The sequence below is a fragment of the Callorhinus ursinus genome, unplaced genomic scaffold (assembly GCF_003265705.2).
Source record: "Callorhinus ursinus isolate GAN/ISIS: 27379988/994484 unplaced genomic scaffold, GSC_fseal_2.0 scaffold9, whole genome shotgun sequence".
Classification (NCBI taxonomy): domain Eukaryota; kingdom Metazoa; phylum Chordata; class Mammalia; order Carnivora; family Otariidae; genus Callorhinus; species Callorhinus ursinus.
Window position 1 is genome coordinate 28,964,258 of NW_027397071.1, and position 12,869 is coordinate 28,977,126.

At 37.5% G+C, this 12,869-nt stretch overlaps 1 protein-coding gene across 4 annotated transcripts in view; it reads right to left on the bottom strand.

Moving 5' to 3' along the window:
* The window catches only part of HS2ST1 (heparan sulfate 2-O-sulfotransferase 1), a 171,514-nt gene that overhangs the window by 19,834 nt on the left and 138,811 nt on the right, over positions 1–12,869 (bottom strand). For all 4 annotated transcript variants that reach the window (XM_025872126.2, XM_025872125.2, XM_073896377.1 and 1 more), the window contains one exon: positions 5,200–5,285. In XM_025872126.2, coding sequence (XP_025727911.1) covers positions 5,200–5,285 — 86 coding nt within the window. The remainder of the gene's footprint in view (positions 1–5,199; positions 5,286–12,869) is intronic.

Genomic DNA, 12,869 nt, shown 5'->3' on the forward strand with positions numbered 1-12,869 from the left:
TAGGAAACAAGCATCCTTTTAGGTTTGTAGGTTTAATTCTTTTGTCAACCAGGTAGTTTTGTACAGGGGGGAGATGTGTTCTATGGTCATGAACTCCACCTTTCAACCTGGCTGGGTATCTGAGCTGTTCCTCAGGAGGGCTCAGATGAAGAAAAGACAATCCATCTTCATCCCCAAAATACAAACTATTATTGACCTATTAGAACATGATCTTCCTAGGAAGAGAACAGCATACTTAGTAGGAATCTGTGATGTTCTATAAAGATCAAAAGGCAAAAAATATAATCTGAGCAGCAGATTGGTAAGAAGACATTTCAGAAACCTTATTCTTGCCACATAGCGTATGTGGTAAGACAAAGCAAGGAACATGAACTAGGCTCATGTCTTTACAACTACACTCTATATAGTTGGATAAATGAATAAATGTCGAGAATAGTTAAAAGAACAAGTGCATACTCAGAACATCTGAAAGTAACCCTGTCGTCTAGTTGGACAAAGCCTACATGGAACATGATGAAGCTGCAAGAGGGCTGACTAGCCTTTGGGAAGCATGATGCTTTGTGATTTCTGCTTCATACTAGATTTAACCTCTTTGGGGAAGCAGCAGTCTCACTGGGGACGCTGATATCTTATATATATTTATTCTGGACTCTCTTAGCCCTAAAGTTTCATAGAAATTTTCAAATCCCTCCCCATGTGGCAGGTTCCCATGATGTTGTTTCAAAAGTAGAGAATGACCTGTTGGGATCTGTTGGTCCCACTGGTGGTGATGTGATTTCTGTAGTAATTATTTACCTCTTAAAAAGGGCATTCATCTACTATGCATCTATTAGAATGGCCCAAATTAAAAAAAAAAAAAAGGTCAAACAATACCAAATGCTGGCAAGAATGCATAGCACCTGAACTCTCATACACTGTTGGTGAGATTGCAAATAACACAGCCACACGAAAAAACAGTTTTGCAGTGTCTTACAGAGTTACTATACAATCCAGCAATCCCGCTTCTATTTGCCCAAGAGAAATGAAGAGGTATGTCCACATAAAATCTATGTGCAAATGTTTTAGCAGCTTTAATCATAATCACCAAAAGCTGGAAACAATCCAAGTATCCACAAACTGGTGAATGGATGAAGACTGTGGTGTATCCACACAATGGAATACTACTCATCCAAGAACTAACTACTGATCGATACATACATTGAATGAATGTCAAAAGCCTTATACTAAGAGAAAGAAGTCAAACTCAAAAGACTTGGTGACTGATTAAATGTATGTGGTGAAGAAAGGGGTTGTCCAAGATGACTCTAGTTTCTGGCTTTGATGTCTTTTTTTTTTAAGACTTTATTTATTAATTTGACAGAGAGAGAGAGAAAGAGCGAGCACAAGCAGGGGGAGCAGCACAGGGAGAGGGAGAAGCAGGCTCCCCGCGGAGCAGGGAGCCCAATGCAGGCTGGACCACAGGACCCCAGGATCATGACCTGAGCCGAAGGCAGACGCTTAACTGACTGAGCCACCCAGGCGCCCTGTGGCTTCGATGTCGTGATAAAGAAAAATGGGCAAACTTCCCCCAAGGGAATAATGGAGGCAAAGACAGTCTTGAGCAATGCTTTATTAAGAGTTGGGAATAAAAAGGGCCAGCATGGATTCATACAGAGAGAAGAAAAACACCAGTAAGACAACGTGGTAACTGAGAGAAGACAGAATTATAAAAGAACATAACACTGCTTTGTGTGAGACATGGAACCTACTGCTTCACATACATTATCACATCTAATCCTCACAACCACCAGGAAGTAGTTACTTTAATTTAATCTTCACTTTACAAATGGGGAAAATGCAGACCTGAAGTGATGTGGCTGAAATGGCAGAGCCAGTAAGGAACGGGGAGGATTTAACCGCAGACCCGAATGGTTTTTGGAGACTGCTCCTAAACAGTCTTAGAGGATCAGTGCTGTAGAAAGAGCTGGTGTTACAAGGTCAATAAAAAGGCAACTCTTGCATATTGCCTGTAATGATTACAATAACTTAAGAAATGTTTCTATAATGTTGTGACATATTTGCTGAAAGCGAGAGAAAATGGTACAAACTTCAACTGGTTCAGCAGAGAAGTACAAGATAAAAGGGACAATCTCACATAAATCTATACACTAACAAACTACATTAAGCCTAAAATATTGTCGCTTTATTACTCTCTAGGATATTTCAGACCTAGTAAAGCATTCAGTTTTGTGTTTCTTGTCCTGACATAATCTGCTCTTTACTGATTCACCTCAATTGTTCTGAGAAAGACCCAGAATGACAGCGACAAAGACCCATACTCATTTCTGGGGACAATCACAAAGGTATACACCTGACATGCACCTGAATAAGACTGCTGTATCAAAAATAATTTCCAAATACCTAAGACAGATGCTGACATGTCATCCATAGGTAGCTAGATCATAGAAAATCTCAGCAGACTCTGATCGAAACCAGCATTCACAGAGTATTCTTTCAGCTCAATATTATTCACTATAAAGGGAAATGTCACTGAAATAAATGAAAGAGGTGTTCTAATGTTTTTATTTTGTAAAATTTGAAGAAAATCAAGTGGAGGTAATAGATGCTGCTGGTAAAGAAGGAGTATGAATTTAAAAGGAAGGATGATCTGTAATATTTTCACTGTTTATAATGAAACATAATGAACTGATAACTACAGAAAAAAATGGGGTTTCAGTGAACTCACTGAGGACAAGAACTACAACTTATTTATTCAACTTTATATTGCCTGCACTCTAGGACATTTTGAAAATGCCCAACCTATACAATTTCTTTCCATGAAAAGTTTTAAATTTATGACATTAATGATATCTATATTATTTTAAAAATTGTGCTGTCCACCAACTGAAATGAAAACAAAAAGTAATTGAACACTAAAGAGAGAAATGGAAAAAGGAACTAGGAAATGTGCTAAAAAACAAACAAACAAAAACGAGAATGAGACTAAGACAAAAAGGACCAAGACAGGACAGGAATACAAACTGAGAACAAGGAGATGTTTTTGTTACTATGCTAAAGTTCTGAATAAAACCAGAAAAATAAAGCCAAAACATGGCTTGAACACATATAGGCTTACAAATAAAATGTGTGCTTCTTAGTGATCAGTCTAAACCAGAAATCACTTTTTTAATTTTCTTTATCTTGCTTCCTGGGTTTCCTGGGATATACTGAATTTACATGCTGTTTAGGGACTCTTTTAAGGCAACTGAGAAGCTAAGTGATTAAACATTTCTTTTACCAAATTCGACTGTTTTCTCCTGAAGGCAAGTATTTTAATGGGTTCCACAAAGTACTATGGCAGTCAAGAATATGTTTTGAAGAATAAAAGTATTCTAAAAATTGGTGAGGTGATTTTTGTTTCCTCTTCCTTACTCCTTCACGGTCAGTATGCCTGTCAAACTAAAATTTATTTTAAAAGATACTAGTTACATCTACAATAGTTCTTGACTATATACCTCAAAATACATTCTCTCTAGGTGATTTCTTTCAGGCGTTTGTTTTAGATCTTGTAAAAGTCTACTGAAATTTTTCACAATACTTTTCACTTCCAGTAACATGAGACCCATTATGGAAATATTCAAAACCTTAAACATTCATGTTAGTATTTAATAAATGAGATTAATCTTTTCAAGAAACCTTATACTTTTTCAACTGCAAGAACCCCAGCAAACACCAGAGCTTCAAGTACAAGATTTTTGCCAAAAGCAAAAGCACTCAATATATTATTTTAATAATGGAAACCTCAAGTATTAGAAACCAAGCTGTGTGTGGAAAAAATAAATCATTTAGGTGAAAGGGTAACAAACATTCAATTGAAGGATAATGCAGCCCTGAGGGAAAATATGCATATGGATGGAGTTTATGAAACTGGTTCAGTGCCTCTGCAAGGAAAAAATAATTAGTTTATTTTAAAGCTGCCTATAAAATGTTTTCAATATTGCAGTATGAATTATTTACAGAAAAATGTACATCTAACTCTAAAGCTGCCATTTTACTGAAACATCTTGAGTACTGTGGAACTAGAAATAAAAATACATCGTTTCATGTATGTAATATCTGGGAGATTCCCTTTTAATTACATGCTCTTCAAAAAGCTAAGGGTTAGTATCTAAATCAGTAATAATTCATTCAATTCTTTTTCATTTCAAATTTAGGAGGTTAAAATGACTGAGATATCAATTTAATTTTCAAATTTGACACAGAATACTCTCTAGAGTTGACAAATACATGAGAGTATATTACTTTGAAGTCATGACTGCTAATGAAATGACTGAGGGAACATGTCTGAGCATAAATCATTTTAAAAATACATTTTAAATACGTCTTTGAAGTTAGTACAGGTTATTGGGGAAAAGATTTGGATTTGAGGTTTTACCATAATGCTATTCTATGTGCTACAAAAAACATTCAAATGGATTCATAAAATAATCTATGTTTAGAATATTCCTTTTGCCCAGTTGTCTGAATAGTACTTCAGTGTGGCACAGACTCTAGGGGGAGCCACACAGTGCTTGGATACCATGTGTAGGCCTGTAGTTCTATGAACTTTTCTTGAGAGAATTATGATAGAACCCACTCCACCCCCCCAAAATATGGAAAATCAGTTATTTATCTCCAGTTTCAGGCAAATCACTATAAAGAAAAATCACTATTTTTTAAAAAGTCTCTTTTGAATATACCACAACGTTAAAGCAAAAACAAGGTAGCCCAAAAGAAAATGTACACTTCACTGTCTCTTGGCTGAAAAGCAGAGGCGTGGGTAACCAATAACTAGGTGATGGGGTTCTTCGCTTTCTCAGTCCTCAATCAGTGATATGGTAAGTCAGAATCTGATTGGCCTCTAGGTTAAAACATGGCACTCTCCTAAAATAGTGTCACTTGCTTAGATAAGATGCATAAACAGAATAAGGATAAATAACTTCACCTGCATTTAGTTTACTTTGAATTTCTAAAATTTCTAAAATTAATGTGACAGTAATCAACTTATGAACACTAGAGGGCAGTAAAACATTAGAAGGTGTATTTATATCTCAAAGTGGCAAAGGCAAGCCAGCACATTTTTTTTTTTTAATCAAAATCATAAGAATTTAATAAATGTGTCTCTTTTTAGGTTGCTAAAGTACAAAGCATTCTTTAGTGTGTCATTTTGGTACAACTTACTTTGCAAAATCCAAATAAGAAACATGTCCATGATAAAACCCTGGTTTCATCTCTTTCCAGGAGGTTATATTCTTTACAAAGCGTACCTAAAACAGGAGAACACACTCATTACTGAAGTTCAATATAAAGGAAAATGAAATCTGATGATAGTAAAATACTTTCCATTTAGACATTTAAACAAATCACACAAGTTTGACAATTACAGAGCTTGAAACACAGGTTTCAACTAAGGAGAGCACAGTGTGATCTGTAATTACCAATTCATCACAGAGAGAGCCATTATCACCACACTCAGAAAAGAGTGAGAGAGAACCCTGAAAGAAAAATCCACATAGTGCAATCATTTACAATGCTGCACAGTGAGTAATTCACATGAGTGACGGGAGGGTGGGTACCAACACACGCCCAAGTCTGTTTTTTACTCCCAGAGACTTGTTATTCATAAAAACTCATACTTACTAGTGACTCAACAAATAAAACAAAAAGTAATCCCTAAACCAAAATAATTAAAGAAAAGATGATGATTATCAGAGGGCTTTAAAGAAAAAAGAGCAGATATTGTAAGTTCATTGATAAAGATTAATAAAATTAGAGAGGTCCTATAGGTAATATTTTAAAAATTGAGTATCTATTACTATTTTAATTTGCTGGAATTAAAAGCACTCAAAAGATTAGTTAATAGAAAAATTCTTTTAGTATAAATATGCTAAAAAAATTTTAAGAGCTGATTAATATAGAACTTGATAAGCCTAAGTATCACTAGCTGCAAAGCAGTGATACACTCTCAAACATGTTATATATTTTTGATAAGCAAATTTCTGCATGATAAACAGCAAGTGGTTAAGAATGTCTTCTAGGGACTAGATACAGTGTGATGGAGAAGGGCTGAAGGGTAGGGGGCCCACCACCCTAAACTACACTGAAAGCTTCTGCAAGCTGTGACCTCAGTCTCTAGAGCACGGGCCTGTCAACTGCATACTTCTGACAACTTATCAATCTTGCATTTACATTTTAGAATGGAGTTAGTCACACGGAGATATTCTGGACCACTTCTACCAGATTAGTCGATAAATTAATGGCAATGAATGATGATGGCTGCCTCCTAGAAGAGACCTATTGGTAGCTCAGAGTACAAAACAGTGCAGAAGCGGCCACATGTCAGAGAATGTGAACTAGGGAAAAACAGAAGGTTCTGGGAAAATTTATTTCTTAGGGGAAGCCTTAATAACTCACATTCCAAGGGAAATAACGGTGTTCTTAGAAGGGAAGTGATAGGAACCTTATTATCTTATACACACACATACAAGCCCTTAAATCTGAAAATTGAACGTAGATGATGAAATTATGTTGCATTAGAAAATACACAGTTATATTCAGCAGATAGTTACAATTTTTCCCCAACCAAAAAATAAATAAATAAATAAAATGAGCCAAATAAATGTGTGATTTGAGGTTCTCATGTTCTTTCCTATCTGTTCTTTAAGGAAGGTTCCAAATAGAATGAAAATATCAAAAGACAAATGAAAAAGAAACAGAAAATTAAAATTAGATAACCCAAAAACTGAATCCTTAAAAAAAAATTCACATGTTGAATATGAAAAGTCCTTATAAACTGCCACTTACTGGTAAATTATTTCCAATAAGCCTTTGGTTCTGTGAAAATCAATTCCATTATTTCAGCCAAAAATGAGGGGGAAAATAGAAGGAAAAGAGAATAGGAATGGGAGGTGGTGGTTTAAGGGTACTTAAGGCATATTTAGCAACTCAGCTCTATTTTCCAGAAGCCCAGATTTAATGTGGATGTGATGGTGTGGGAGAAAAATGAGAGGAGACGGCAGATTGAAATCTGGGAAAATGGTGTTCTAGAAAGCCACATGTTAGAGAGGATCGATAGTACCAACTTAGAGTACACTGTGGTAAAAGACTCAGGTGGAAATAAGAGTTAGCTATAAATATACACTTCAAGGATCCTTCTTTCTTCCATCTTTCCTCAAGACAGTCACGATTAAACTGAACACTCCTAAGGACACGCTTCATGCAACATGTGTCCTTCACCATCAGGTGTAGAGCCCAGGAAGCTGGATAATGTCTGGACTGCTGCAGGGCTTCTCAAACTCAATCACCTGGGACTCCGGTCAAGATGCAGATTTGATTCAGTAGGTCTGGAGTGGGGCCCAAGATTCTGCACTTCTAACAAGTCTCCACAGGATGGCAGATCAGTGGACCACACTGAGAAGCAAGGCTTCAGCAAAGGTAGGCCCAGGAACTACCGCCTGGTTTTATTTACATGAAGCTTGTTTTTGTAGTGCTTTGCAAAGGAGTCCCTGAGGTCTATAAAAGCTCTTAGCAAAGACAGACTCTCATATTCACTGCTTTCATGATAAGGGGGAAAAAAGTGTACTGAAGTAGAACAGATTTTTAAAGATTATCTTGTAAGCCACCACAAGATACAAAACAGAAGTGAGGACAGGAGCAGAATGAACCCTGCCTACTCCATCTCCTTCTGCTCGCACACAGTGATGCCTAAGGCATACTGGAACCAAAGCATTCCAAGAAACACAGTTTAAAAACAAAGGAAATAAGAAAAAGGGTTGTTTCCAGCTGGGACTCAGGGAAGAGTTGAGTGATGGTGGAGAACAGAACAAGGCATGAAATCTTCCACTGCTGTCACCAACCTCAAGCTCTCTTGTTTACAGAATCAGCATTTTAGAGGTGGAAGGGATTTAGGATATCCTGTACTCTTATTTTATAGATTAAAAGGAAGCTCAAGAACCACATACCTTAGATTTTGGTCCAATCATCCTTCTATACCACAAGCTAATTTCCTTATTATTGTTCAGTTGAAGCAAAGTGGAAAAAAACCCAGAAGGATGTGAAAAGAAAGGAGAGTAGCATTTGTATCATGATTTTGATCAACAAACTTGGGCACTGAAAATTTCAGGTTTTATCCACTGCGGAGGAAACCCCTCAGATCTAGTCATTCGAAACTCATCACAAGATCTCAAAGCTCTGTAGATATAGCTCTCAAAACTGTTTATGTTCCTCATCACATTCATTATAACCTCCAAGTCCAATCCACCCTGTTCACTCCCCTTGTATTGGACAACCATTTTTGCACCAATGACCGCTGACTTATTCTTGCCTTTTTACTAGTTTGAGTAACCTCGGGGGTTGCTGAACATGGCTAGTCAAAACTAAGAGACCTGGTTTAAATGTCTATATAGGACTTCGCATTTTATTTTCTAAATTCATTCTGAGGTAAATTCACATGGGTTATTATTGCTTTTAAATTCTCTACCCTATTACTGTTAAAGTCTCTCAAAACAGAATCTCTCTCTAATCTCCAACTATGAGAATACTGAAGGCACATATGCATATATGTGCATATGTTTTTTTCTTTCATCTCATCAACATTTAAGGCAATGTGTTAAAGTCTCATTAATAAAGCTGTGGCTGATTTACAACTGGCAATAAATCAAAAGATGCTGAGCTGAGACTGACCTTCCCTTTACAGAAAAGAAAAAAGTGCTAAGCAAACAAATGATGTCAATAGGTTCAAGCAGTGGTTCAGACTAATTTGGAGAATAGGCGGAGGGAGCATTTAGAAGTGTCATTTACATGCTGCTGAAATTCTATAACCATCCTTTGACCCCCTTTGAAGAGCAACCTTTTTAAAAAGTTTCTTTTTTGGGGTTCCTGGGTTGCTTAGCTGGGTTGTTAAGCGGATGACTCTTGATTTCAGCTCAGATCACAATCTCAGGGTCATGAGTTCGAGCCCAGGGTCTGGCTCCATGCTCAGCGGGCAGTCTGTTTCCCCTCCCCCCTCATGCCCCACCCCCTAAAATAAATAAATAAAAAGTTTCCTTTTCAAAGTCTGAATTTAGCCACTTCCCCTTTTAGCCATGTTAGCTGGTTCCCCCAGAGCGCCCCCTGCAGAGTTTTCCCTGACTCTCCTCCCTCCATCCCCATTCTCGCCCTTTCATCAGTCAGCCCTACTGCAATTCCTGCTCTGTGACTTTCTGCCCTCTCACCTCTCCTGCACCACTCGCCTAGTCTTTCGGTTTTTCTTCAGGTTTTCCACCGCAGTGGGGCATCCTGCTCAAGACCTCGAGATAAGGCTCTGGAATAGAGAGGAGTGAGTGGAAGTGGAGATTAGGTGAGCAAACTTGCATGCCATTCACTATGGACTCTCACCGACTACATTTGGCACTAGTGAAAGGGAAAGTGGTAGGTGAAAGGAGCAAAGCATAATAGTGGCAAATGGATTTAAGGAGACAGAAGACACTGAACACAGTGGCTCGGGGAGAAGAAATAAAGTCACCGTAGCGAACTTATTCAAAGAGTATTTCCATACTCTGATTGAAATAGGCTATCAAGAAGGACTTTTCAGAAGTAGTTGTTAGATATACTACACGAAAAGAGATGTTTTAAAGCTAGCCTGGAGCAGATCCGAAACTGTGATTTCTGTCAGATTTTATAACTCAAGCAGAGTCAGGCTAGCAAGTCATCAGAGGAGACCTTTAGGGAAAATACAAGCGATGTAGGGATTGGTGCTGTGATTTATCTATTAGTAGACTCAGACCTGAATCAGTGCGACAGAAAAAGCTAAGAAAGCACCATAACAGTGTACCTAGACCTACATTTTTAATAAGATTCATCTCAACATTAATTATCTGAAAGAACTTGCTTTCACTGTCTATAAGTAGGAATGTCATCCTGACAATCCTGGCCAAATTCCAACTTTGTAATTACTATCTAGTGAATGAATGCTACTATTAACTTGAGTAATTACTGTATACCAAACTCCTACTCATGCCTATACTTAAAATAAACATCCACTGTACAGCTCTGGGTAGTTTTATGACACTAAACTAGAGAGGAAGTTTTCTACACAAAAAGGAAAAGTGAATAATACTTGGATAAAATATAAGAAAGGTTCAGCAGCAACAGAACATATTTCACCCAAGTCCACAACTGTATTGTTCAGTCCTTTTTGCAGAAGGGTGGGTGTGTCCCAAATCACTTGAGGTAAGGGGAGAACATATTACCATCAATCAGAGGGCCTCATTCTGCCAGTAATTATCATCACTGGCATTGTGCTCAACTAAGAACTACTTTCAGAACCTAAGTCCATTCATTTGTTCTCTCATTCATTCATTTGTTTAACAAAAATTTTATGGAGCGTATATGTACTATGTCTCAGACATCATTCTAAACACAAGGAATACAGTGGTGAATAATATCATGAACAAGGTTCCTGCCTTTTAGGAGCTTATACAGAGGAAAAGACCAATAGGAAACCAATAAATCAGTAAGTAATAGGAAAGATACATATAGAATGATGGTGCATAGTAACTTGGAGGAAGTATTTAATATATAGGATAGCCAAGTAAGGTTTTTCTGAGAGGATGTTAAAAGGATAACATGAAGTCAATGGTGAGAAACCAGGAGAAGTGTATTCTAAGACAAAATGTTAAGTGCAGAGGCCTTGAAATGGGAAAGGCTTGGTACATTCAATGAACCAAAAGGCCAATGTGGCTATAAACAAGAGGATGGAGTAATGGACAAGGGCTAGATTTAAAAGGGCCTGGTGGCCAAGGTAAGGAATATGGATTTTGATGGGGAGGTTGGAATATAAATTTAAAGACAAGTACTTCACCATCCTAGGAAGACTATAATATGTATCTTCTCATAACCTATTGAGAACTAGGTTCTAGATCTTTGCTACTCAAACTGTGGTTCAAGGACCAGAAGAATCTGTTTTGGCAGCAGGTTCCATCTTAGTCCTTCTGAATCAGAATCTGTACTTTGATGATTGATACACACATTACAAGTTAGGAAGCACTCATCTAAAGTGATGCTCTGAAATATCAGTATCTGTAACTAACATCAAATCATGGGCTCTAATGCAAAAGACCAGAAGGTGCCCTAACAATGAATTAAAAGAAAAAAATTACTATGTTGTCCTACAGAGAATACAAATTCTAGAATATTTCCAATGCTTAGAAAGGGGTTAAATATGATCACAAACCTAAACAGATGAAGAGCAGAAAAGAATTAAGAAAGATCCTAAAAGACTCTGCCACTTAACCCCTGACAGTTACTTATAGACAAGATGTTCTCTACAGCAGAGACACTTTCATGATAGCAGAGTAAACTTCGTTTTCTAACTACAAGAGCTAACTAATCACCTGTCTCCTGACAATCCCTGCCTATTCACTAAGTAGAGCACGCCTCACAGATATACCTCCCATGACTGAGTCTGTCTCCCTCTCACTGCTTACTCTTCCCATGCCTCATACTCTCAAATGCTTATCTTTTCATTTCCTTGTTCTAACTTTTCCTCTTATTTTATTACAAGTTCTTAATTGTGAAAGATCTCTGAACTGCAGAAAAGTTGAAAGAATAATACGGTGAACATCTGTATACCCATTCACTAAGATTCACTAACTTCACATTTTGCCATTTTTTGCTTCTCTCTTTGTTCTCTCCATATGCACACACACGTTTTTCTGAACCATTTGAAAACAAGCAGCAGACATTTTTGATCAAGGATCCAATTACAAATCGCACATTACATTTGGTTTTCATATCTCTTAGTCTCCTCACCTCTAGAGAGGACTGTCCGGCCTCATCCCCAACCAAACCTTGTTTGATTGTCATGATGTTGATACAAGAGTTCAGGACAATTAATCTGGAGAATGCTCTAACAAGACGGATTTGCCTGTTTGTTCAAGATTAGGTCTGGATTAAACATTCTGGTGAGAAACATTTTGGATTAAATAATTTGGTAAGAATACCATAAAATGATGTTTTCTTTAAATAATCTTCATAGTTCCTACATCTATGTTTTATGTTCCAAGTAAATTACAAATAAGCTTCTTGAAAGATGTGGCCTTGCTTTGTATTTCTTTAAGAATGTAGCACCAGGGACGCCTGGGTGGCTCAGTTGTTAAGCGTCTGCCTTCGGCTCAGGTCATGATCCCAGGGTCCTAGGATCGAGTCCTCCATTGGGCTCCCTGCTCATTGGAGAGACTGACTCTGCCCGCTACTCTGCTGCTGCTCCCCCTGCTCGTTCTCTCTCTCTAATAAAATAAAACCTTTTTTTTTACTATTTTTTTATATTTTATTTATTTATTTGAGAGAGAGAATGAGATAGAGAGAGTACATGAGAGGGGGGAGGGTCAGAGGGAGAAGCAGACTCCCTGCTGAGCAGGGAGCCCAATGTGGGACTTGATCCCGGGACTCCAGGATCATGACCTGAGCCGAAAGCAGTTGCTTAACCAACTGAGCCACCCAGGCACCTCCAAAACTTTAAAAAAAAAAAAAAGAATGTAGCACCATCTCTGTATATATTACATACTCAATAAATAAATGAAAACGTGAGAGCAGAGTTGACAACTGTTCCTAAGGATGGAAGAATATGCAGAGATAGCTATTATCCACTCAACAGTTTCATACCTGACTCAAAATATTTGGACTTTGCCTCTAAAATCTGAGAATAATTAAACATGTGAACAGTTTAGCACAGTCCCTAGTACAGTATGTACAAAATACATCCAGGAAAGAGCTGGAGCTAGAGACTTATTTCTCTACTCTGTCCCACACAAACATGTTTTAAGTGCTGCTCATTATGTAATCCAACTGCTTTTAAGATAGCGTTTATGCTT